This window comes from Peromyscus californicus, unplaced genomic scaffold, assembly GCF_007827085.1.
Source record: "Peromyscus californicus insignis strain IS unplaced genomic scaffold, ASM782708v3 Scaffold_3__1_contigs__length_106647218, whole genome shotgun sequence".
Taxonomy (NCBI): Eukaryota; Metazoa; Chordata; class Mammalia; order Rodentia; family Cricetidae; genus Peromyscus; species Peromyscus californicus.
The window spans coordinates 8,778,503-8,805,314 of NW_026294551.1; the positions used below are offsets into that span (position 1 = coordinate 8,778,503).

A 26,812-nucleotide genomic window follows, 5' to 3' on the forward strand; every position below is an offset into this window, starting at 1 on the left:
TCTGTTTCTTTTAACGACCATTCATTGCCGGAACGTCCTTTACCAAGAAGAGCTCGATGACGGCTGCTGCTCAAAGGATCGGGTCCAAGAACTCAGGAGTTATTCCAGGAGGTTCCCTGGGAGGGTACTGAAGATGCCCGTGGTCGCCAGGCAGAGAGATCACAGCCAGGTCACCTTGCTGAAGCCTCACCACGGCGCAATCCGGTATGGATTCGGGCGGGCCTGATCCTCCCGCGCTCCAGATTGAGACGGAATCCACAGAAGCCACGGAGCCCACACTCCTGCTCGTGTCGCCAGTCCCAGGTCCCGGAGTGGGTAGCTGGTCCTGGAGGGAGTTGGTGGGAGCACGAGGGACGCCTTCTGGGCAGGGTGGGGAGTATGTTCCTTACCATTGTTCAAAACTGGAAGAGCCTAGAGAGGGCCTTCCTTCTCTTGGGCCCTGGGGAGGGGATGTGCTCCTGGTTCTGCGGAGCCCAAGTCTGGTTACGCGCCAGAGCACGGGGGATGTGGAGGGGGATCGACCGCTCGGAGCAGGACCAGCTCCTGCTACCCCACAAGGAGCTGGGGGTGGGAGGGAGGAGTCTCGGGCTTTTAGATTTGAACCTGGGAGGCCGAACAGCCAGGCTGAGTTCCGGGACAGCCATTGGCTGCTGTGGCGGCGTGACATCAGCGCGGAGGGGTACGGGAGGGAGGGCTGGGAGGAGCCAGGGAGGGGAGTGTCCCAGCGCCCAGCACACCCGGAGCCCGGAGCCAGAGGAAACAAACGCCGGCGCTGCCATGGGTCGTCAGTCCTGCCGAGGCGCCAAGCACACAGAGGGGAGCGCACAGCCGTGCCGGGCCCGCGCTCGGGGAGCTGCGGACCGAGGTAGGCAATGGGCACCCGTTTGTGGCCCTGCAGCCGCGTGAGGCCTGGGTAGGCTCGAGATCCCTGGTCGCGTGGAGAGGATAGAAAGACCCCGGGGATGGGGAGGACGAGGGAGCAGGGCGCTGACAAACGCAGCCCTCTGTGCCCAGCGGGGGTAGGTATGGCTGGGGCTAGGGGCGCAATCTTGGGTGTCCAGGACCCAGAGCCACACACTGTGTCCCAGAAAATCTCAGTGTGCGGAGGAGGGGGTGACAACAGGGCTCAGCGTCGCCAGGACTCGCCTTCTAGCCACAGGAGCTGCTCCGGGTGGGGTGAGTGGGAAGGTTTTAAAGGTCCACCCCCTCGCGCAGGAATGGGGTGTGTGTTGCCGTGGGTAGGCACACAACAATCGCGGTCGCCCCGAGGGGGGCGTGTGCGCACAGACTTCTCCATGAATAACAGCCGAGTTCTTGTGTAGTGGCAGAGAGGTGTACGCGCGCTCTCCCGCTTGTACACACATTGCAGTAGGCGCCACCCGGTGTTGCCCGGCCCGAGAGAAAGGAGGGCAGGAGCCGTCTGGAAGGCAGTAGCCTAACGAACAAATATTCCCCCTTCCTCCGGGCCCGCACAAGCCCTTCCCTCCCCCGCCCCGCCCGCCTCCATCGAAAGACTTGGAGGCCAAGGCCGCAAGAGGCGCAGGCTCCGGGCGGCGGGGTGGGGCTGCCCGAGCTGGCCGCCCCATTGCAACCCCAGACGAGGCTCCCCGCGCGCGCGCGCGCGCGCCGGCTGCTCCCGGAGCACTGTGTTCGAGGCTTGTTCAGGGGCGGGTAGGTAGCGGTTGGTTAATGTTTAACCGCTCGCTCGGGACGTTGAAGCTGTGATCCTGGTCTCTGGCGCCTCCCCATTCCTGGAGCGCCCCCAGCCGGGGGAACAGATCTGCCCTCCTATGTCTGTGGTGTCGCCTGCAGGGCTGCCTCTGCCTGTTAGGGGTCCCCTGGCTGCTGTGGGTGAGTGTCCCAAACTGGAGGGGTGAGTGGCGGTTGAGCTTCCTGGGAGAAGACCGTAGGACTTGCGTTGAGTGTGTGCCTGAGGGGGGAGGGGCGCTCCCTCTCTGTTAACTCAAACCAGGTTCCTTGTGTTTGCCCAATGAAATACTGCGGCCTGGGCTTCGGAAGTTTTCTTTTTCTCCCAGGGAGAAAGAAGAGGAAATACAATGCTCTCTCTTTTCTTCTTGGCTGGGAACTTCTCCCCCCTCCAACACTCTCACCTCTTGCAATCTGACCGGCTCCCACGTCCCTCTCTGGGCCCACAGCTCCCATTCTTTGCCCAGGTAGTTGAGCAGTGGAATGGGGAAAGAGTCCTTGTGGGCGTCTCTGTACTTTGAAGCCTTCTGTCTACTCTGGCGGGAGAGGATGGTGTACTTGCCATTCTTTACCCCCAGCAGCCATCTGGACCAGAGACCTGAGGAGCATAAACAATGAGAGGCCCTGGCAGGGGGCCTCTGCCACGCAACTTCTTTGCCCCGTCTGGGTTTCCAGTAACGCCTGCAGCAGCTCCGCCCGCCCCTTTCTGAGGCCAGGCTGGAGGAGGGGACCACCAGGGGGATGGAGTGAATTTTAAAGAACAAAGGACAGGGCCCATAGCAGGGGGAACTCTGCTACAGGTTTCTCCCAGAACTTGGGAAGGGGGTGGGTGGGTGCTGGAGCAGAGCCAGGCCTCTGGGCAGCCCAAGGTCAGTTGGCAATAATGGGGCATCCACTAGAGTCCTGGGAGTTGCCCTCCATGTTGGGTAGCCTGAGACCCTGCTGAGGGTGGGGGTGCCATGTGCTACCAAGCTCTCGTCAGCTGCCCGCAGCGTGTGACTACTGATTAATGTGGTTTATCTCCTCTGAACTGAGACTTTGCCCCTCAACTATTTCCCACCATGGGGAACCATAGGAGATAAGCAGGGGAGCTTCCCAGAGGTCCTGGGGACCTGTCTTTGGGGGGCCTTTGGAGCTAGTGTGCTAAAGTGAGCCTGCTCTCAAGCAGCGGTGATTTAGGGGTGTCCTGCCCCCTGGTAACTTCTCAGAGTTCACAGGGTCCCTTGCTCATTCGAGGTACAACTGCTCAGCTCATGCGCTCAGCTCATGCCGTTCCTTGGAGCATTTTTTTCTTCCACTTTTCTGGGGTCTCTGTCTTTCTTTTTTTTAGCTCCCCTCTCCCCCTTCAGTTTGTTTCTCACACACACCCCAGCTGTCCATTCTTGTTCCGAGCCTATGCGTGTGCCCAACAGTCTTGAAACTGACAGTCCAAGCTCCCAAGCAGGAAGTCGCAAAGAGAGGGTTTCCTCCGTAAGGCAGTGGTCCTGGGGGTGGTCTGATGCTGACCTACCTGTAAAGAAATCCCAGACCCTCCTTTCAGAGCTTTTCCACAATGGTCCTGGGTTGCCTCTGGTTCAAGACCACCCCCCTCCCCAGACTGATTTTTGTGACCAGGACAGGCTGTGCCCAGCTGTGGCAGGCAAGGTGTTTGATGTTGGGGTATCCTTCTCTTCCTCCTTTCCTTTATCCCTGCCTCCCCCCTTGAATTTTGGATGGAATTGGCAGAGGAGGGAGGTCTGCAGCCAGCATCCTGGATGGCTGTGGAGTAGCAACTCCAGCTGTTCTGGTTAGGACATCCCGCAGACTCAGCCCCACAGACACTTAGGCGCTTGCCCCTGTTGCAGGGAGGGAGGAGTCTGTCCCTCAGAAGAACAGAGGAGTTGGGTTGATGCCAGCGATAAGGCTGGGGAGTGGAGAGGGCTTGAGCAATCTCACCCTGGGAGTTGAGCACGGACCCGAGCTGTTGCTTAGGTCTTCTGACCTAAGGACCAGAGACTTCCCCCCAGCCTTGGGAGAAAGGACCATCCCAGGGCCAGGGGACACTTAGAGCGGTAGTTTAGCAGCAGTCCCTTGACTGCTGACCCCAGCTAATACTTCTGAAGTGCCTCAGGAAGGCTCAGCCCTTGTCGGCCCTCTCTGGGCAGGGCCTAGGACAGTCATTCAGGGAGGGACAGCAGAGTGGCTCAAAGCAGCCCTGCCTACTTGCCTGGTGGAGAAAGTTGAGCCATTAGCTTCCCACGTTCCTACTCCTGGTGGAGCCCCAGCATGAAGTGGGCCTCCTGGAGCCTCGGGCTTCCTTCCAGACGAGCAACACTAGAGCCCTTCCCTGCGCCCTAGGCATCGCCAGCTTGCTGCCTCGGCTCAGTGCCAGGAGGACAGTAGTGCTGGTATGCTGGCATGCAGAGCCTCCTTTACCTGAGACTGCTGGTCTCTGCCCCACCTTCCCAAGCTGAGGTAAGGTCTCCCTTTTCAGTCTGAAGTGAAAACAGTTTGGGGGGTGTCATGTGTGCACACCTCGTGTTCTCCCCCTGCCCTTAATCCCAGGGCCAGGGCCAGAGAGACCCTTGTATGTCTTGGTGCCCAGTCACAGCTGCTTGGTCACCACCCTCTGCCTTGATTATCAAGATGGCAGGTGATGCCAGCTGAAGCCACCCCAGCTCCCTGCCATCTCTGGGTTTTCCTTTCATCTGTCTCCATTCAGTAGCTGAACTTAGTCTAGAGACCCCAGTTTTAGATCTTCCGAGATGTGACAGGAAGCCAGGTCTTATGTCCCTGTTTCTCCCCATCCCTACCACTTCTCTGCTCTGCAAGCATCTGCCAGAACTCCCATTCTGTTATAACCCTCTCCTTTCTTCAGAACGTTGCCCAGACCCTGAAGCACCAGAGAGGGGACCCTCTGCTCTCCTCCCTCTCTGTCCGTGGAGATTAAGGCTTGGAGAGGAAGAGCTTGGAAGGAACAGAGAGGCCAGTGGTACCCTGTGTGGAGGACTCTCTGGAGAATCTGGGAGGTTCAAAGGAGCAGGCTACTCTCCACTGGGGTCTGGCACGTCTTCTCTTTGAAGTTCCGTGCATTGGATTGTCTCTCCCTTGCTCTTATCCGAGGGAAGAATGAAAGTGCTCACAACCCTTATTGAACTGAAATCAGAGGGAGGCAAGCCTTCTCCATCCTGCATCATCAAAGGTCAAAGGTGAAGAAGAGGGGAGAATGAAGCCCAAGGCAGGGCTGCCTCACGACCCCCTACTGGGTGGCCATGCTGAGTGAGGACAGACTCTGAACTCTGGCTTCAGGGGTCAGCTTCACACAGCACCCTGGAGCCTGCTGGGTTAGATGTGTGCACGTATGCCCAGGGCTCACCGCGGATCCTGGTTGAACTCTTTAGCGTGTCACTGAGCGTGCGGGGTGCAGGTCGTCTTCCCACACACCTGTAGATGTCGGGTACCATATGCAAGAGCATATCTCAGTGTCATCTGTTGAATGCACAGTGTTGTACTGAATACTTCATGTGTTAAAGCTTGTTACATCTTCACCTTAATGGAGGCGGCTTTGAAAACTATGGGGAAACTGAGGCACAGACAGCAAGCTCAATGTGGTGAGCCAGATTATGATCTGGGGACTCTGACCCTTGACCCCCTTTACTTCAAGCTCCAGAGCCAGGAATGGAAGACCTGCTGTCCTGACTGGGGGATTTCTCTGGAGACCCCACAGTGCCCTTGTATTTTCCACTCCGTGGAGTACCGCTTCCTAGGAGAAGTGAAGTGAAACTGAGCCAGGCCTGGGGTGGATCTGGTTTCAAGTGCAGCGGCTTCCTTCTGAGATGAGGGAGCAGCAGCAGGGCCACTTCCAGGCCCCGGCAGCTTGTCCCGCACGGGGACAGCTCACTTCCCCACGGGACACCCTTTCCTCTCCCCTCACTGGTGGTGGCTTGTGTTGGGTGGCAGACTCCTGGAAGCCCACGTTTCCAGGAAGCGTCGTGTAAACAAGTGAAGCTGCCGGATGTCCTTGGGTCACCAGTTCTGCGTCGTCTTGGCTCCTTGGTGAGTTGTTGTTTCCGGTCTCTCCCAGGCCCTGGCTCCTTTCTCTTCCCTTGTGGGCAGTTCACATTCCTAGGACATGGGTGAGGGAAGCCTTTTCCTTCACCCTCCCACTGGCTTCCTTCCCCTGGTTCAAGGCAGAGGGTTCTGGAATAAGGATAGAGGTGGATGCAGAGCACAGAGACTGAGGTAATTCCCAGCTCACAAGGGCTCCCGGAAGGATGCGTCCCCCTGCCCCACCGTCTGTTTCTCAGGATTAATCGACTTTCTCTGGAATGGTAGGAAATGAGGTACCCATTATTTATTTTGATTTATGTGTGTGAGTGTTAGCCTGTGTGTATGAATGTCCACCTGTGTGACTTGCCTGCAGTGGGAACCAGCTCCCCTGGAGTTAGAGTTGTGCATCTCCATCTGTGTGCCAGGAACCAACTGGTTCTCTGCAAGAGCACCAAATACTCTTAACTACTGAGCTATCTCTCTAGGCCCCGAGAGATACACACACACACACACACACACATGAATGGGTGAGATGCACGTGAATGGGTGGGGGAGGGACATGTGACACTGTGGAGGTCAGAAGGCACGGGTATGTGCTCAGTTCTCTCCTTCCACCATGTGGGCTCTGGCCATCAAGCCTGGTGACAAGTGCCTTTACCAGTTTGAGCCATCTTGTTGGTCTTAGGGAGATTTTTAACAAGAAATTGTCTATGAAGCTTTGGGCTTCCTTTGGGTGTTCAGCACCTGCGGTCCTCATCTCTTCTTCAAGGCTTGGGTCCTGATCGTGATTATGAGTCTCCCACCACCTCCGATATACTTTACACCAGAGTGGAAAACATAAGAGTTAGCTAGATTCTCCTCTCAGCTCTGTCCTTAGGAGCTGTGGGACTTGGGTGACTTCACTGGGCTCTCTGAGCCTCAACTTTCTTATCTAGGAGATGGAGATGTTGGTGTTGAACCATGGTATTTGGTGTCTGAGATGCTCAGCAGAAGGACCTTAAGTACTAAAAACTGTAATGAGAATGCAGCATCGGGACATGGAGGGTCTGCTCTACTTCATACTTCTTGTGACCTGTAGACTGGGGAGAGGACTGCCTGGTGCAGGATCTGGCTAGTTCCCTGAGGCTAGGGAGCATCTCACATCCTAGATGTCAGTTGATCGGACCAAACATTGGGAGGCATCATTCCAGACCACTCCTGATTCCAAAGTAGACTGCGATCCCTCCTTTCTTGCAATTCCAGGGTTGATAACCCGGCCATATTGTGTTTCCCCGACTTCTCAGCCTGGCTCAGGTATGGGAATTGTATAAACACTGTTAAGAACTGCAAATGTGAGTGGGACGTGGTAGCACACACCTATGATGCCAGTACTCCCAGCACTGGTGGAGGAAGGGATATTTGTATGATGGAGATGATGAAGAATCTCTAAATCCACTAGAGAATGTGACAATTAATGGCGGTAACTGTAGGACAGTGCTGTTAATAGGAACAAATGCTGGGAGCTGAGGGTAGCTCGGTGGTAGGACATACGCTTAGCATGTGTGAGGCCCTGGATTCTGTGCCCACTTCTGAATACCACTCCCACTTCCCCCAATAAAGGAATATAAGGCCAGTCATACACATAACTTAACTTTCTATAAACAAAGCATTTGTTTTGTTTTTTGAGCCAAGATTTCTCTATGTAGTCTTGGCTGTCCTAGAACTCTCTGTAGACCAGGCTGACCTCGAACTCAAAAAGCTCGCCTGCCTCTGGCTCTTGAGTGCTGGGATTAAAGGCATGCACCCCACCCCACCCCCAGCTCATAACTTCAATTTTTCTAATAGCCATATTTTTAAAACTTTTTTAAAATAAAGGTGAATTTTTAAATTAACCCACCACACCCAAAATATTGCCATTTCCACATATTTGTTGAAAATTGTTAGTGGTGGGTCTGGGGAAATGGCTCGGCAGTTAGGATCGCTTGCTGCTTTTTCAAAGGACCTCATTTGGTTGCTAGCACCCACATTGGGCAGCCTACAAATAACTGTAACTCTAGCTCCAGGAGGAATCTAATACCCTCTTCTGGCCACACACACAAGTAAAAATAAGTGGACATGGTGAGGCACTTGGAAGGCAGAGGCAGGCTGATCTCTGTGAGTTCAAAAACAGCCTGTTACATGTAGTGTGTTCTTAGGCCAGCCCTGGCTACATAGTAAGGCCCCATCTCAAATAAATACATAAATAAACTTACAAAAATTACCTGTGGTGTATTTTATGTTGTTCTTTAAGATATAGAAGCTTTAGCTAGGAGGTGGTGGTGCACGTCTTTAATCTCAACACTCGGGAGACAGAGGCAGGTAGATCTCTATGAGTTGGAGGCCAGCCTTGTCTACAGAGTGAGTTCCAGGGCAGCCAGAGCTGTTACACAGAGAATCCCTATCTTGAGAGAGAGAGAGAGAGAGAGAGAGAGAGAGAGAAGCTTCAGAATGCATCCTGTCTCTCACACTAACAGTGTACTGTAGTCTGAATGCCAAATTTAATAAATATTTGATCAGTGTTTGGATTTCATAAAATTTACAGTCACAGAGTCCCACACTTAGGTTTTCCCAACATGCTGAAGTTTTCCCATAAAGGAACCACACATCTGATTTAACCTGATAATAACTTGAGTTAGATATTAAAAATGTGTTTCCCGAGTCATACTAGCCACAGCTTAAGCACTCGGTGGCCCTCCTGGCTGGGGCTGCCATATTGGGTAGCTAGGTTTAGGGTGTCGTGGGGATGCCAGGTGCAGAGGAAGTGCTCTCTGTCTGCTGTGGTGTCCTGGGAAGTAATGGCAATTGTTGCAGGTGGCACAAGATTTTCTCTCCCCTCCTCTCTTGTCTTTTGAGGTCAAACTCCTGTTTTGTAGCCCAAGCTGGCCTAGAACTTTAATCCTAACTTTGGAATCCTCTTGTCCCAGCCTTCCCAGTGCTGGGATGACCGGTGGATGATGTCCAGCCCTTCCTTATTCTGAGATACAAATGGAAGAATAAACAGGTTAGAAAAGCCAAGATAGTTTTAGAAGGAACAGTTGAACGAGGTCTCTTCCCTGCTGGATACTCAGAATCTGTTCTGCATGGTTAGAACTCAGCAGAACAAGGAACAGAAAAGCTTTTGTGGAAGCTGTCCCACAACTGCACAGGATCAGGAAGAAGTTCATATCTGATAAAGCCATATTCAGTTACTTTCCGCCCATTTTTACAACAAAACTGGTTTTATAAGAGTTCAGGAAAATTATTGTTCTTTGTTGCTGTTATTTTTTCTTAGTTTTGTTATTTTATGTGTATTAATGTTTTGCCTACATAGAGGTCTGCACATTGCCCAAGGTGGCCTGGCGTCAGACCCCCCTGGAACAGGAGTTGCAGATGGTTGTAGGCTGCAGTGTGGGTGCGAGGAACTAAATCCAGGTCCTCTGGAAGAGCAGCCAGTGCTCTTAATTGCTGAGCCATCCCTCCAGTCCTTTTTCTCTGTGTGTGTGTTTTTTTTCCAAGTCATGAAGATTCCCCCACCACACCCAGATTTTTTTTTAAAGAACAAACAAACGTAAACCAGATAGCATCCTGCTCTGTACCTCAGGCTAGCCTAGAACTCACTATGGTCCACGCTGCCTCAATCCTCCTGCACGCACCTCCACAGTGCTGAGATTGCAGGTGGGAACCACCAACCCTCACTAACTTGGTTGCTTCTGTTTGCTTTTTACTGTTATTTATGCTATGATGTTATATTTACATTTTATATACTACTACTTACTGTGTGTGTTACCTGGGATCAATCCAGTCTACCACCGAGCTGTAACCCTCCCTGACTTAATGTTGAAAAGAGGCTCTGGACTCCATTGCCTAGGTTTTCCTTGAGTTTATCACATAAATGAGGCTATACTTGAACCTGCGGTCCTCCTGCCGCCTCAGACTGAGGAGCTGGGATCACAGGCAGGTGACTCCAGGCCTGGCACTTGCCTGTTACTGGTATTTGTGTCCCCTTGTAGTGACTCGGGGAGAGGTCACGGACATGTGTACTTTACTGTATTTCTTGGGGGTTTTGTTTCCTGTGAGTAGTTTGCACTGCATTTGCCCATACTTTCAGCTTTTTTCCCCCTCGGGAGTAGAAGTCTTTGATTGGTGAGATGAAAGCCAGAAGACACAAAGCAGCTTGGACCACATACAAATGAGGCATTTGGCAAAACGTAAATCACCATAATGTAAACAGGCATATGATAACTTGCCAAAATATTTGCAGAATATGTCTAGGATTTCAAGATACCAGGCAAGTCCATTGGAGACGGGAAGCCACTCTTGCCAATGGAGGAATGGGCAAAAAGCTTCAACGAGCAGTTTCCAAGAGAGGGTACAGGCGAAAATACTACATCTCTAAAAAACACCCACACTTAGTAACCAAAGAAAGACAGACCTCAGGTTTGGAAGAGGTTATGTTTGTACTTTAAAGTTTCAGTTCAGTGAAAGCCTGGGGTGGTGCATACTTACCATTGCAGGAGGCAGAGGCAGGAGGAGAGCTGCAAGTCTGAGGCCAGCCCTGTCTGTGTAGCAAGTTTGAGGACAGTCAGAGTCAGGACTACATAGTGAGACCCTGTCTCAAAGAGGAAACAGAGGCCAGGCAGTCTAGCACACGCCTTTAATCCCAGCACCAGGGAGGTGGAGATAGGCGGATCTCTGAGTTTGAGGCCAGCCTTGTCTACAGAGCGAGTTCCAGGACAGCCAGGGCTGCACAGAGAAACCCTGTCTCAAAAACATAAAAACAGAATCAAAAAAGGAGACAGAGACTGGGAGAGACAAAGGGAAGGCAGGCACAGGTGTCCGATGTTGGGCACTGTCACCCTGTGTTGCCGGGACTGCCACACGGCACAGCATCCAGAAAACAGAATGATAGTAAGAAACAAGTGATTTCTCCCCCCGACCAATCTTACAGAAATAATTTCCAGCTGGCATTTTTTCAGGAAAAATGGAAGTTACAGAGTCTAACCAAAGAATAAACATTTGTGAGAGACCGGCTGGACGGACGCTCACAGGGTTAGGACTACATCTGAAGTGGCCTGTGATGTACTAGCCCAGGAGTGCCTTCTGTCCCAGAAGGAACAGTGGCTGGCTTTATTCCCGGTCTGCAGTGCAAGGTCCTGCCTGTGTAACAAGGGGGATCGTCCAGATCTGCACAGCCCCGCAGAGTATGTGAGCTTTAAAGTCAAGGGCTCATTATACTTTTTTTTTTTTCTTAAAGATTTATTATGTATACAGTGTTCTGTCTGCACATATCCCTGCAGGCCAGAAGAGGGCACCAGATCTCATTACAGATGGTTGTGAGCCACCATATGGTTGCTGGGAATTGAACTCAGGACCTTTGGAAGAACAAGCAGTGCTCTTAACCTCTGAGCCATCTCTCCAGCCCATCATTATACTTTTAATATATTTCCTTTAATTGTGTGTGAACATGTGCACACGTGGAGTGCAGGTGCCCACAGAGGCCAGAGACAGCCAATCCCCTGGAGCTGGAATTACAGACGGGTGAGGCGATGATGCAGTTACGTACTCTTAACCCCTAAACCCTCTTTCTAGCCCGTCTACTCTGTCTTTGAGACGGGGTCTCTCACTGAGCCTGGAGCTCACCCATTTGACACGGGGAACTTTCTTGCCTCCCTGGTGCTGGGATTACAGGCATGTGTCACTCTGCCGGGGTATTTATGTGGTGCTAGTGAATCCGAACTCGGGACCTCCTGCTTGCATAGTGAGTAGTTTGCTGACTGAGCTGCCTTCCCAGCCTCCCGTGTGGAGCATTTACCAGCTCAGCAGCCACACACAACCAGTGGCCGCTGTATTGGATGTCAGGTGTGGAGTATTTTAATAACCTGAGGCTGAAGAGATAGCTTGGGGGTTAAGAGCACTTGCTTCTCTTGTAGAGGACTCAAGTTCTGTTCCTATTATCCCCATCATGTGGCTCACAACTGCCTGTAACCCCAGTATCTGGGCCCCATGGGCACCTGCACAAAATTGCATACAGATACATACATATAATTTCTTTATTGTTTTTTTGTTTGGTTGCTTGGTTTTGGTTTTTCGAGACAGGGCTTCTCTGTTAGCCCTGGCTATCATAGAACTCACTCTGTAGATCAGACTGGCCTTGAACTCAGAGATTTGCCTGCCTCTGCCTCCGATTAGAGGCATGATTGAAGGTGTATGCCTGTAGCATTAATCTTAAAGAGTCTTATTAATAAAATCAAACCTGAGCCAGGTATTGGGTTGAACACTGGAAGATCAGAGAGCCAGAACAAGCCACAGCTACCTCACCTCACCGGATCCTCAGCTGGTCTTGCTTCCTCAGACTGGAGGCCTCTGAGTCCTCATCCAGAATGGGTCTCAGCTGAATTGCTGCTCAAAAGCCTGAATGCTTAACCAGGCCAAATGCTTCTAGTTTCTGGTCCTCACGCCTTATATACCTTTCTGCTTTCTACCACCACTCCCTGGGATTAAAGGCTCTTTTGCTTTCTGGGATTAAAGGCATGAGTCACCATGCTTGGCTGTATCCTTGAACACATGGATTTCTGCCTCTGGAATGCTAGGATTAAAGGTGTGTGCTACCACTGCCTATCCTCTATGTTTAATATTGTGGCTGTTCTGTCTCTGACCTAATAAGGGTACACAATATTTCTGGGAACACAATACCACCACATATGCCACCACCACCCGGCTAATAAATATAAAATATTTTAAAAATATAAAACAACCCATAGAGAAGTAGCAGAAAACGGGAATTGGGAAGATATTCTGGTATAGAGGACTGCTCTTTTTCCTTGCCTGATTCACTCTGTGGTCCCTGCCCTGGCTGACTTAATGCCGCCCATCTCCAGCATCCTGCTGCCCTCCTCCCTCCCACCCCCACCCCCACACCCCCACACCCCTGACCAGCAGGGATGGCTAGGCCATGTGCATCCCAGTGCAGCTGTGGAAAGCACAGGGGGATGTCTGGGGCCTCAATCACTTTCCCTTCCAGGAAGGAGCCGTCAAAGAAAGGATGTTTATCTCTAGGAAGTAGGATGTGCCCTGGCTAGGCTTGGGCAGTGTTGGCCTGGCTTGGCTGGCCTCTGGGAAAGGTGGAGTAAATGCCAGGATCTGAGGACTAAAGAGCTGACTTGGGTCAGGATTCTGATCTTCCTCCTTGGGATCAGAATTGGGTTGGGGCTTCCTGGAGAAGTTTTTGAAGCTAAGCCTTGTGCTGACCCCATTCCTAAGTACCCAGGGGACACCTGACCTGGGCTTCTGATGGGTCCTTTCTGCTGTCTTCTCTGTAGGACTTTGGGAGTCATGGAGTTCAACTGTCCCTTTGGGCAAACTTCTAATCAGGGAGTTGGTAAAGTGAATTCTGATCCCAATCATATTCCCTAAGCCCATGTTCCTTAGCCCCTCCAGGCATATGTGTGCCAAGGTCTGCCAGAGATAGGCTCCCAATTGGTTGGTTTAGAAGCTATGAGAGGGAGTGAGGACATTTGACCTCCCAGAGCCTCAGATCCCCTTCCTGTAAAATAGGGGTGATCATGACACTCTCCTGCCCGGTGCAGATGCGTACATGTCCGTTCTTCCTGCCCCGGTGCTAGACACATTGAAGGTACCCAGTAAGGGGAATAAAGTTGCCAGCCATAATTTTTCTGCGCATGGTCAGTTGAAGGGAGCACCTTGTGCTCCTTGCCCTTGAGTGACCTCTGCCCTTTTCTTTTCCCCTCTTGTCTCACAGTATTGCCTCACGGTATTGGGGTGGCCAAGCTGGGTGTGGGAGGAGCAAAAGCTGGGCTTACACCTGCCTGGAGTGTCTCTTGACAGGCAGTCCTGTGGGCAGCTGACCTCCTCAGAGCTCCGGTGATGCTGGCTGGAGCCAGTCTCTGTTGGGTGAGCATGGTTGTTACCAGTCACCTTCTTTGCCAAGAAGGCTTGAGCACCAGGAAGCAGCTGCTGGGGAGTGAGTTCTCTCTCTGGGGGTGGGAAGTGTGGAACAGGTGACTGATCTATACAGATCTAGGAGTAAGTCTATTTAATCTAGTATAGAGCATATGGATCCGTAGTTACAGATTTATATCTTCTTTTATTTTATGTGTATGGGTGTTTTGCTTGCATGCATGTAAGTGCGTTCAATGCCCGTGGATCCCAGAAGAAAGCGTCGGATCCCCTGGGGCTGCAGTTACAGATGTGAAGAGCATGTGGGTGCTGGGAATGGAACCAGGTCCTCTCTTAATCTGCTGTGCCATCTCTCCAGCATCTAGATCTTTATAGTATAGATTGCCCACTCTTAGCTCCCAGACATTTAGCATAAAACATGAATCTTGGGGGTGACCTGGGGGAGGAGGCGGGACGGATGTCAGTGGGAGAGGAGCCCACGGCTGTGCAGAGCCACTGGCCCTTGTTGAGGTCTTGTTCTTGCAGATGCTGAGCCCTAACAGCGGAGAGTTTGTAAAGCTGTTTTGAAATTAAAGTCTTTTCCTTAAGCCTTTGATGCTTTGGGATTTATTATTATTATTATTAAAAGCAGCTTCACCACATTAAAGGGAACTTTGGGGGAGGAGAGGCTGGGGAAATAGTTCAGTCGGCAAAGTAGGAGGAGGATCTGAGATTGATCCCTGGAAGCCATGTTTAAGGGTGTGTGTGTGTGTGTGTGTGTGTGTGTGTGTGTGTGATGGTTCAGAGGGTGAGGGTGCCTGCTGGCAAGACTGCTGACCTGTTGCATCCCTGGGTTGTCCACAGTGAAAAGAGAGAACTGGCTTTTGTAAGTCATTCTTTGCTAGTGTCCCATAGCACACGTACCTAACACACGCACGCACACACACCAGACATGCACACACCAGGGAACTTTTTTTTTTAGACAGGATCTCACTGTCTGGTCCAGGTTGGCCTCAAATTCAGCCACTCACCTCTGCCTCCCCAGTGCAGGGATTAAAACCACCACACCTGGCCTTGGCCAGTTTCCTCTTGAGCCCAGCCTGTTGTCTTGGTTTCCCACTGTCCTTTCAACCTTTTCAGTGAGTGCTTATCTGAGTGGAGTTGGTTGGCTATGTGTCCCCCTTTCCCTGAGTGCCACTGCCTGCTGTTTGGGAACTGTTCATGTGGCTGCATGGCCTCTGGACAAACGGCTCACCCCGCCCTCACCCTCACCCCCACAACAACCCCACCCTCACCCTTCATGGTTTTGCAGCAGTCCCTGGACCTTATGCTTCCTCATTTTCTCAGCCCGCCCCTTCCTGCTAAGCATCCGGTTCTCCCCAGCTTGTGCTGTTGTGAATCAGGCTTTGACGGTGAATATTTGTGCACTTGGGACTTTTTCCTCCTTCGACACAGTTTCATGGGGTCTGTTTCCAGATGTGGAGGTGGCTGAATTATGCCCCTCAGCCACCCTGTCCTGAGGTCCTCAGGATGTGAGCAGTTCCGTGACCCCCTGCCTTGTAGAATTGTCCCCCTGGCTCTTACGTTGGACAGTTTGTTAGAAGACACAGGAAGGTCCAAGCTTGCTCTGTTGGTGACCCAATCGCAGGTGTTACTTGGGGAAAACATTCAGATTGTCAGAGATGTGAGCTCTAGTACCACCTGGGTCCCTGAACTCTGTGACCTTTGGCAAGTCACCTGTCCTTATCTCCACCCTCTCTACAGCCTGGTCCAGGCCACTGGGTTGGATCGTCTCTGTGACCCCAGGGCGCTACATTTTAGTACCCACCCCATCTCTGGGCTACGTGACAAAATCTACGAGTGTGGAAAGAACATACCAGAACCGTGACAGCTGCCCTTCAGTGTCTACAGTGGATTGATTCCAGGTCCCCCGGGATACCAAAATTCACAGATGCTCGAGTCTCTTCCTTTCATGAGACAGCCTAATATTTATGCATATCTCACAGAGCACTTTACTCTAGATTCCCACAATACCAAATGTGATGTGGATGCTATGAAAGTAGTTGTGTTATATTGTTTAGGGAATAAAGATGGATTGGGGTTTTACGTGTTCAGTATGTGTGTGTGTAGTAGAAGGGGTGTGCTCACCTGGGCATGCGTCTGGAGGCTGAGGTAGGCATCGGAATGTCTTAATTGTTTCTCCACTTGGAAAAAAAAAAAACCAAAAACTTAATTTTATTTATTAGTGTATTAGTCTATACATGTGTCTGTGTTTGATGGTTGCTTGGGTTGGGGAGGGCCATGCACTTGTCACAGTGAATGTGTCTGAGGTCAGCAAACTACTTTGTGGAGCTGGTCCTCTCCTTCCACGTTTCCATGGGTTACTGTGATTGGATTTGGGATGCCATGCTTGTTCCTGAACCGCCATCTTTCCAGTGCTCCACATTACTTTTTAAAACCTTTTTTAGATTTATTTTATATGTATGAGTGTTTTGTGTGTATATATGTGTGTGTACCATATGCATGCCTGGTGCCTATGGAGGCCAGAGGAGGGGATTCGATCCCCTGGGACTAGAGTTACGGACAGTTGTGAGCACAGTTGTGAGCTGCCATGTGGATCCTGGGAATCAAAACCAGGCATCCCAGCCAGTGCTATTGACCACTGAGCCATCGCTCCAGCCCCCACCTTACTTTTCAAGACAAGGTCTCACTAAGGCTGCCTGACAAGGGACCTCCCAGATTTGCCCATCTCTGCCTCACCCCATGTGTGCCGGGGATCAAACTCAGATCCTCACACACAGCTATTGCCTTCTCTTCTCCACTGACTCATCTCCCTAGCCTGTTTCTGAGCACTTTTAATTTGACCAGGGAATTCACAGATTTAGAAGGCTGGCCATCTATTGATTTTATTTTCTTAAAAGACAAATAAATAAATAAACAAACAAATAAGTAAGTAAGTAATTGGCAGTTTGCACATAACCTAGGTGCAGAGCTGAGCATAGTAGCACACGCCTTTCACCATAGCACATGGGAGACAGAGGCAGGCGGTTCTCTGTGAGTTCGAGGCCAGCCTGGTCTACAGCGTGAGTTCCAGGATAGTCAGAACTACATAGTGAGACTCTGTCTCAAAACAACAGCAACAACAAAAAAAAAGAATTGTGTACACATAAAGGACACTTTAGGTGGGTGTATCTTACATGGTACCTCCACATTTTTTATATTGTGCACCTCTGTTTTAGCAGATGGAATCTGGAGAAGGAATTAAAACATGGCTTCAACCTGTGGTCTGGGCTGAGTTCTTTAACATGACTTTCCCATCTCTCAAAGCCTGATTCTTTACCCCACCCAGGTATTTTAGAGAGATGTTTGTCACAGGGTGGGAAGTGGGGGTCCTGATGTCACGATGGTGATTGTTTATGGTTCCATCCCCAGCTTTTATGTCTTGGAATCATGGCTGTTCAGACCAGAGGTTTTCTTAAGTCGGTACATCCCAAGCTCCTTGTACAAACAGCAGACTTTGAGATACCAGGATCTCCTGCAGCCACAATCCTGGCACAGACCGCTAGAAGTCCTCCTCGTTAACAATGTGTGGCAAAGCCCCCACAGCTCTGCTGTCCATCATCTGCCCCCAGTCCTCGCCTCTCCCTGTCGTCACTTCATAAAGGCTAGTGAGTGTTCCAGAGAATACCAGATCTTTCTCTACTGACAAAAGCCAGAGCTACTAGTCTCTCTGGGAGAGGTGTGGCCTGTGGCAGTTCTCTTGCCCCTGAGATATGTAAAGAAGCACCGGACATTTGGATGCTTCATCTTTGGACAGACTTAAGTTCTGCCTAGGGGCAGGTACAGCATTGTCCCTGTGGGAAAAGGCATGACTCAGCTCTGGGAAAGGATGCCGGGAGTCCCCTTGAAGGCTGCCCTTTGATCCACCGTGGGACCGTCATCAACTCCTGTTGGCCACAACTCTGAAACACTCTCAGGATGTGTCTCCCTGGATCCTCCCAGCCACTGTAATGTCTTGCCTCATCCTTGCCCTAAACTCCAGAAAAAGTATCTGGACTGCATTTCTCTTTCCCCTCCCCCATGGCTTCCAGGTCTAATGCCACCAGGAACTTCCCAAGGTCATTGGTTTATATTCAACACTGAGGACAAAACTCACCTGGCCTGTCCTCTGACCACATGGATTTTCATTTTGTCCTTTAAATACTGCAAGTGTGTTCCCACCCCAGGGCCTTTGCACATGCCATGTGGTTTCTGCTTGCCCAGGTTTGAACTGGCTGCCTCCTGGTTGTTCAGGGTTCAGTTCACAGCACCCCTTCCTCAGAGGGCCCTTCCCCTTTATCCTCACTTCCACATCCTCCCATCACCCAGTCCCCTTATTGCACACACAACCCTCCCCACTCTCTGTGTGTGTGTGTGTCTTGGGAATGATAATGTGCTGTTTTCACTTACCTGTTTTCGGGTCCTGGAAGAATACAGTCATACCTCGGTATTCATGAGTGACTGGTTCTGGGACCCCTCAGATATCCAAATCCCAGATGTTTGAGTCCTTTGTGCACATAACCTGTGTATGTCTTCCTATGTCCTTCAAGTAGGCTCTGGGTTCCTTGTACACACACAACTCGTGGGAATGGTTGACGGAGCTGTGCAGTCTTGTTCACGTAATCGTAAGGGATATCTGTGCATGTTTGGTGCAGCTGTAGATTTATCCCCTGCAAAAGGTTTTCAGACGTGGTTGGCTCAGTCTTCGGGTGCAGAAGGTGTAGCAGGAATCTTAGAGAGTCTTATTAATAAAATCAAACCCAGGGCCAGTTACTGGGGTGAAATGCTGGATGGTCAGAGAGACAGAACAAGCCACAGCTAACCTCACCTGGCCAACTTCTCAGCTGATCTTGTTTCCTCAGACTGGAAGCTTCTGAGTCCTCATCCAAATGGCTCTCAGCTGAACTGCTGCTCGAAAGCCTGAAGCTTAACCAGCTAAAAGCTTGTTTCTGGTCTTCACGCCTTATATATCTTTCCTTTCTACCATCACTCCCTGGGATTAAAGGCTCGATTTCTGGGATTAAAGGCGTGTGTCACCATGCTTGGCTGTTTCCAATGTGGCCTTGAACTCACAGAGATCCAGAGGGATTTCTACCTCTGAAATGCTAGGATTAAAGGTGTGAGTGCCACCATTTTCTAGCCTCTGTATCTAGTGTCTGTTCTGTCTCTGACCCCAGATAAGTTTATTAGGGTGCACAATATTTTGGGGAACACAATACCACCACAAGAAGGAGCCCTTGGAAGTGCAGAGGGGCGGCTGAATGTGAGTACTGTGGGGGTCTGCAATAACACAGTAAGTGAATGAGTGAGCAGATGAATGAATGGTAAATGAAACCTCTTACAGCCAATCCATCCGAGCTAGGGGCTAAAGTTACCATGCTTAGTGTCCTTTTCTATCTGGCCACATTGCCTGGAGCTGGTCTCAGATGGAGAACAGACGGAGAACCAGGAAAGGACTGACAGGGCGTGGCTGCTCTTGGCGGTGGTGGGCACTGAAGCATGTGTAATTCTGTATACTGACAGGGGTGAGCCTCCGGTCAGCTGCAGAGGGGGAGGCCGGTCTGCCTGGCTGTCTCGGGAGCAGTGTAGCTCTGGCTCCTGCTTAGGGCTGGAATGCCAGGGACAGGCCACTACCTGGGCATTTAGAGTGGAATACATTGGTGCTGCCTGAACTGCTTGTCAGTCTGCTGGCCAGTCCAGGAGGGTGTTTTTCACCGTTCATCCTGCCAGGGAGGGTGGTGACAGGTCCAGGCAAGGACTGTGTTGTGTTCCCAGATACTGGATGAGCTGTGTGTGGGGTTGGTGGACGGGCTTATACATGGTGTCCTGGGAGAAAGTGCTGGTTCCAGAAAGCTTTGCCTTCCAAGGCTCAAGAGGACTAGGGAGCATTGCAAGCTGCTGGCTAGTTTCCATGGTCTACCCAGGAAAGTGGGATGTGGACTCTGGGTGGGATGGGGTGTCCACCTGGTCTCATGGGGCAGCCTGTTTTAGCCACGTCCCCAGAGCTGAGTCACGGTGTTTAGCAACACTCCTCCCAAAGCCACAGCCCCTCTGGTCTAATCCCTTTCAGAAGTGAGATGGAGGCCTCCAGGGCCAGCCCCAGGCAGGCCCTTCCCTATGCTTCCCCCTAATGTCCCTGACCACCTCCTCAGTTCCAAACCCTTGTCTGTTAGAAGCTTGGGTGGCGCACTGCTGCTTGGACCCTTGAAGCCAACACTTCAGACAGTGTATTGACTGAGTTTTCATTGACCTTAAAGAGTGCTGCGTGCTCTGTGTCACAGTGCTCAAACTGAGACCCAGAGGACAGGGCCTCGTCTCACCCGGACAACTGGAGTGGAGGGAGAATTGAGGACTCTAAACACTCTTGCTAGATACTGAAAATGGTTTATCCCAAGCCACACAGCCTGTACCCGGTCTCTGGAGCAAGATCACTGGAAGCAGATAGCGTTGTGAAGACCTGTCATTGTTTTTCAGGAGGCAGAGACGGGGCACTAGGTCTGGCCCAGGATGACACGCATGAATGTGGAGTGTCACACTGATTTTCACTAAGTGTCCCCACTCTCTCTTTTCTATAGCCCTACTGGCAAAGTAGTGTTGGGGAAGGAGACGAATGAGCTGATGCAGGCTTCCCCTTCCCTCTGTTATGGTCTGGATACTTGGTCCCGCGGGGTGGCTGTGGGGGCATCTCTGGAGAATCCTGGGCTGCCGAGCCTGCAGTTCCCCTATATTTTCTTGCTAAAGAGCTCTTCAGATGGGAAGCTGCAGTTTGGCCAAGCTTGAGGGGGATTCCTGGACTTACAGTGAAGCCTTTTCACAAATCACTGTGATCTTGGGTGCCCCGCCTGCCTCTTTCCTGTTTTCCTTTTTTCCTCCTGGAGAATTAGGAAGTGGGTGTCCTGACCATTTCAGATACCATGGTTGGGGGGTGGATGCTGCTGGTATCTTAACAGCAGAGACCAGGGGTGCTGTGAATGCCCTTAGCCAACACCATCCCCAATTTAAAAAAAAAAAAAAAGATTGACTGTCCTCAAGCATCCTCAGGCCACCCTAGAATAATACGACTGTTTTTAGATGGCAGAAGTCTCTCTTCTCTGGACCTCCTGGGCAAGTGGTGGGGAAGGCACTCACTCCATGGTGGTGGGCAGCGAGCAGAGCTCTGATAAAGGACCCAGAATCAGGAGGAAGCCTCAGCAGGTGCCCGCCCTGGGTTGGCACTGCTCCCTGGGGTGTGAACCCGGCTGAGGCTGAGTTACCACCTCAGTGACCCTGCTTTCTCATCCGAAAGATGGACGAGCCTGGATGTCCCTTCCAGCAGTGTGGGAGTCTAGCATGCTGGGTGAGGAACCTTCTGTTCACCTGGCAGCAGAGAAACCAGGGGGGTCGCCAGGATCACATTTTAATGACAGGGACCATACCTCCCTTTTTTTCCCCCTCCCCCCTTTTCCTTTTCTTTCTAATGGCGTGGGGAGCTGGAGAGACAGCTCAGAGGTTAAGAGCACTAGCTGCTCTTCGGAGGACTCAGGTTTGATTCCCAGTACCCACATGGTGGCTCACAGCTGTAACTCCAGTTGCAGGGGATACAACTCCCTCTTCTGACCTCCATGGGCACCACATGCATGTAGTAAACAGACAGACAGACATACACCCCACACACTTAGAAAGAAAATAGGTGTAACACACACATCACACCACAGTCCATGTGTGGAGGATAAAGGAACCTCCCACCTTGTCTGAGACAGGGTCTCTTGGTGACCACTGTGTTGGCCAGGCTAGCGAGCCTCCAAGTGTCCGGCTTCTCTGCCTCCCATCTCTCTGTAGGTGCTAGGATGCAGAGACATCTAGCTTTACATGGGTTCTGAGGATCCAAACTCAGGTCCTCACGCTCGAGTGGCAAGCATTTGACCCACGGAGCCGTTTCTCCAGCCCTTTTTTGTGAGGCGAAAGAGAGTTTTCCTCAAATTTTGGCTCAGGGTTCTCCCAGACTCCAAGCTGGCCCAGGTCACCTGTATAGCAGACCTATCTGCCCGTGTGCCTGGCTCCCCTTGGTGTGTGTTTGCCGTGAGACCTGCAGTGTGATTGCTTGGGTGTTGCTCTCGGTGGGGGTAGCCATTAGACTGGTTGTTTGGCATGGAGCGATAGAATGTAGGGGGAGGTGCAGAGGGCATAGTGAGCCCCGGGATGTGGCTGTGGGCTGAAAGGGGCTGACATGAAGGCAAGAGGGGAGAGATACTGAGGAACTGCATCAGGTTGGGGTGATTGGTGGCCACACTTTAAATGTTTGAAGTCCGACTGTGTGACTCAGCAGTGCTGGACAGAGACCTGTAGAACCCTCTGGAAGTCCGTAACCTGGCAGGAAGGTTAGAGTCCAGCTGTCAGGGACAGAATGACGTAACAGGTGCCTCAGGAGACGGGACATGCAAAATGCTGTGTGAGGCAGGTGGCCCGGAGGACGAGCACTGGCAGTTGAGACTGTCCTGGGGCGGCATTGTCCTCCCGTGAGGTCGTTGGTGGCACTGGATGGTGGGGTGTTGGAAGAGGACACCTCGTATCAAGGGCAAGAGTGGAATGAGAGGGCAAGGGAAGGGTGGGTGGCAGTGATGTCAGGGAGGGGACTGTCACTGTGAGAGTAAGAGAGAGGAGTGGGGCAGGCAGGAAGATCAGTTAAGCAACAGTAGGGACAGGTGGCCTGGGTGGCCTGGCATGGGGCAGCGGAAGCAGCCGGAGCCTGCCAGGCCTCACTGAGCCCTGCAGTGGAACAGGTGGGCTCTGGTAAGACTTAGCTGTCTAGCTGTCGTCAGGATGGGGTGAGGACAGACATCTGGGGAACCCAGCTCCATCTCTCGCCATCCTGCCCGGCTCTGCTGGGGAGAAAGGGCCTGACTTGAGATCTTGACACTGCATTTTCTAGCCTTAGGCTGTACCCTGAGATCTCCCTGTGCTATCCTCTGGGGTTCTAGTTAGTCACCCAGGGTCCTGCACATCCCAAGAGAAAGTCATCTAAACTCCCATCTCCCTCTGGCCCCAGCAATAAACCAGGAGGGAGTTTCCCCCAGCTTCATCTTCCCAAGGGATGGGGGATAGAGCGAGTCTCTGGAAGAGCTTGGGGCCTCACAGTGATGTCACAGGCGGGAATCATCACGCGTGTGACACCCCATGAGAGCTGGAAGGCCAGGGAGCCGGTTCTGTTGGTTCCTGCATCCCCACCCCAATTCTGATTCAGAAAGAGAGCCAGGCCGGCCAGCCGCCCGCATGTGTGGAAATGACAGGCAGCATTTGGGCCTGGCCAGCTGGCCATTCCGTTCTCTGTGACTCAGGCTGAGGTGTCCACCAGCTCTACAGGGATCCAGGTTAGACAGCGGGAAGTTCTTGCCTGCAGAGCAGCTGTCTGGAACCTACCTGCTTCAGTCCCTTTGTGACTGTAACTGCGTTTAAGCCCGTTTGTTCAAACAGTGTTCCAGCTTAGGCAGGGGTGGGGGGCGGGAGGTGCGAAATTTGGGGAGATTATTTCCCTTTCAGGTGTCAGAGAACATATGTCTCCGGTCCCAAACTCTAGCCCAATTATAAATACTCTTCCATGTTAGGAGGCATGGGTGAAGGAATGGCGGGGTTAGGAAGTTCACTGCTGGCAGTTCTCCAGTATTTTTGATGGGAAGTCAGGGGTGATGGGATGATGGTCCTTCGGTGGGTGGACATTGTGAGGCTAGTCTGTATTAACCACTTGGCTCCTGTTCTCTGCCTACAGCCCTCTGATTACCTGCCTACCCTTGGCGCTTGCTGGACTTCAGATCTGACCCCACACCTGCCTGTTACCTTGGGAGTGCCCGCCTCCCCTCCCAGCCAGCACGATGCCCATCCTCAAGCAGCTGGTGTCCAGTTCTGTGCACTCCAAGCGCCGCTCTCGTGTGGACCTCACAGCAGAAATGATCAGTGCCCCGCTGGGTGACTTCCGCCACACCATGCATGTGGGCCGGGCTGGAGATGCCTTTGGGGATACCTCCTTCCTCACCAGCAAGGCGGGTGAGGCTGACGGTGAGTCCCTGGATGAGCAGGCCTCCTCCTCATCTTCCAAACGCAGCCTCCTGTCCCGCAAGTTCCGGGGCAGTAAACGGTCACAGTCCGTGACCAGAGGGGACCGGGAGCAGAGGGACATGCTGGGCTCCCTTCGGGACTCAGCACTGTTTGTCAAGAATGCCATGTCCCTTCCTCAGCTCAATGAGAAGGAAGCCACTGAGAAGGCCTCCAGCAAGCTACCCAAGAGCCTGTCTTCCAGCCCTGTGAAGAAGATAGATGCTGGAGATGGTGGCCAGGAGACAGGCTCAGGGGAGATGGGTCCCCCTCGGAATGGGGCCACAGGCCCCCACTCTCCTGACCCACTCCTTGACGAGCAGGCCTTTGGGGACTTGACAGATCTGCCCATTGTGCCCAAGGCCAGTTATGGACTGAAACATGCTGAGTCCATTATGTCCTTCCACATCGACCTGGGGCCCTCCATGCTGGGTGACGTCCTCAGCATCATGGACAAGGATGAGTGGGACCCAGAGGAGGAAGAGGGTGGCGGATACCGTGACAAAGAAGGTCCCAGCAGCATGGTCCAGGCTCCCCCTTTGCTGGAGGTAGCTCCTCCTATAGGAAGACAGGAAAGCAAGGCCAGCTCGGACCAGGCCTCCATGCTGCCCCCACATGCTCTGGAGGATGACGGGTGGGCGGCAGCAGCCCCCAGCCCCAGCTCAGCACGCAGCGTGGGGAGCCACACCACTCGGGACAGCAGTTCCCTGTCCAGCTGCACCTCAGGCGTCCTGGAGGAGCGCAGCCCAGCTTTCCGAGGCCCAGACAGAGCCCGGGCTGCTGCTCCAAGGCAGCCAGACAAGGAATTCTCCTTCATGGATGAGGAAGAGGAAGATGAGATCCGAGTTTGAGCTGGACAGAAAGTTGACAGTAACTTCCGCAACTCTGGGTTGCATCTTTTCCCTGCTGCTGCCGCTGCCTTCACTATGACCTTTGACCTTCCTATGTAGGTGCAGCTAAGAGCCTCATACTGGAGTAGACAGACCCTGGACCTCTGGGATTGGGGTGCCAGGGAGGTAGCATGGGTACTGATGGCCGGACTCGGACCTGACCTTCCTTTACTGCAGCAGCCTGGGACAGTGGTGTCCCAGCAGGAATCCATTCCCCTCTCTGGGTCCCTTGCTTCCAGCCTGGCCTCGGATGGATGCCAGATGTTAGTTTGTGTTTCTGCAGCAATGGCAGGGCAGCCAAGTGTGGCCTTCTCTCCAAGGTCATGGACACTTAGCTCCCTTTTTTCACCTGATGTCTGGTGCCTACCAGGAAGGTATATGCAGCAGGAGACGGGGTGGTCATATGTCCAGGCTCTTCTTTCCTTCACCCCTGGCTCCTCACTGGAAGCCTGGTGCTCTTTGGGTTCAGCTGGGGCAGGGGACAGCCTCAACCAATACACTAAACCTAGTCCTTCCCAGGGGCCAGGACAGGGTGGGGGGCAGAAGGAACTCCCCCAGCCCCCAGCTTCTTGGGTTTTCAAGAAGGGGCCCTTCCCCAGTGACACAGGAACAGGAAGGGCTAGCTCTGCCCTACGGGTGTATTTGTTTGTTTGTTGTTATTATGTTTGAACCTGAATAGTGCGGTATCAAAATCCCCTCCCAGGAGAGTATAATCCTGTTAGCGAGATTGTCTTGGTGGCACAGTGCCTGTTAGCTTACTCAAGTCTGGGTACTACAGACCCTGTCCAGGTTGAACTGTCCAGGGGGGCAGCCGCCACCAGTGTTTGCCCATGAACCCCACCTCCATAGCTGTTAACAGCTGAATAAGGACTATATAGGAAAGTTCTGGAATGTGATTGTTAAATAATGCATTGTTCCCCGAAGTGTGAGCTGTGTTTTGACTGGGTGGTTCCCTCCCTCTGCCCTACTCTGTGTGGGGGGGACAGGGTCTCCTTCCATTCTCAGCCTCTCCCAACTGCGGAGACCAGGGGGGCTATGGGCCAGGCTTAACAAGACCATATTCAGTTTGAATTCCAGGTTAACGAAAGTGGTGTTTTGTTTGTTTGCTTTCTGAGACATAGTCTCACTCTGTAGCCCAAGCTGGCCTCAGACTCACAGCAAAGCCTCACTTAGCCTAGGAGCTGAGGTTACAGGCATGCGCCACCCTCCTGGCTGTTGGTCAGCAATCTGTTTGTGCTCGGCTCCTGTGACTCTGCCCAGAACAGGAATAGAAGCAGGGGCCTGAGCCCCAGGAATGGTAACTCATTACTTTTCTGTGCTAGGAGCATCCTGGCCCACCTCCTGGTCTAGTATAGCCAGTAGGAATCTGAAGAGAGAGCAAGCTAAATTACAGAAGGATTCTGGCCAGATGAGGCTGGTGCCCTGCCATGGGCTGCTCTTGCTTCCAGAGTCCTCCCAGATCCTGACCCCGAAACACTCACTGGGCTCCAGACTGGTGCTCCTACGTAGGTAGGCATTGACAGAGCCGCAGAACCATGCCTCTGGCCTGCAGCACACACACCCCTCCCAATCTACCTGGTCAGTTCTAGACTCTAAACTTTGTATTTTTTCCATGACATTGATAAAGCAGTAAGAAAACATTAAAATTTCCTCCTAGCACCCCTGGTGTCTTGTCTCTCCTTCCTGGGGTCTTATTTCAGGATGCGGGGAACTGGTCAGGGTCTCGGTTCTGACCAAAGCGGGAACTTGAAGCAGCTGGCCACACCCAGTCCATAGAAGAAAGGGCAGTGGATGCTGGTGCTCGGCTCACTTTCTCTCCTTTTTATACAGCCTAGGAGCCCCACCCAGGGGATGGTGCCACCCATAGTGGGTGGGTCTTCCTACCTCAAGTAACCCAGTCAAGATCTCCCCCACTCGCACACATACATGCCCAGAGGCCCTTCTCCCAGGTGATTGTAGATCTCCTCTAGTTGACCATTAAGATGAACCATTACTGTCAACCAGGGGCTCCTAGCCTCATGAGTCTCAAGGTGGCTTCTCTTTCCCTGCTTGGGGCCACCCCACCTTCAGGCCTCTTGGAGAGACAAAGCCTCATGTGGCTCTCAGGTAGAGCAGGCCCTGCATGCTCTGGGACTCTGCTGTCCCCACTGCTACCTACCAGTTGGGGGCCCCTTGGTCACTGGGCCTTT

The 26,812-nt window shown here is 52.3% G+C and overlaps 1 protein-coding gene across 6 annotated transcripts; it reads left to right on the forward strand.

The window, feature by feature from the left end:
* The first annotated feature begins 723 nt into the window (after positions 1-723).
* On the forward strand, positions 724-26,282 carry Cdc42ep4 (CDC42 effector protein 4). 6 transcript variants are annotated; one of them, XM_052757625.1, is made up of 2 exons: positions 724-913; positions 23,411-26,282. In XM_052757625.1, the coding sequence occupies exon 2, from the start codon at positions 23,514-23,516 to the stop codon at positions 24,582-24,584; it is 1,071 nt and encodes a 356-aa protein (XP_052613585.1). In that variant the 5' UTR covers positions 724-913; positions 23,411-23,513; the 3' UTR covers positions 24,585-26,282. The 6 variants fall into 6 exon arrangements, with proteins under 6 accessions (XP_052613585.1, XP_052613584.1, XP_052613586.1 ...); XM_052757624.1 differs by having other exon boundaries at positions 724-865; XM_052757626.1 differs by lacking the exon at positions 724-913 and adding an exon at positions 1,621-1,851.
* The last annotated feature ends 530 nt before the right edge of the window (positions 26,283-26,812 follow it).

Bases quoted from the DNA above. Each gene is read 5' to 3' on its own strand.
- Cdc42ep4 (XM_052757625.1), top strand. From the start codon at position 23,514: ATGCCCATCCTCAAGCAGCTGGTGTCCAGTTCTGTGCACTCCAAGCGC.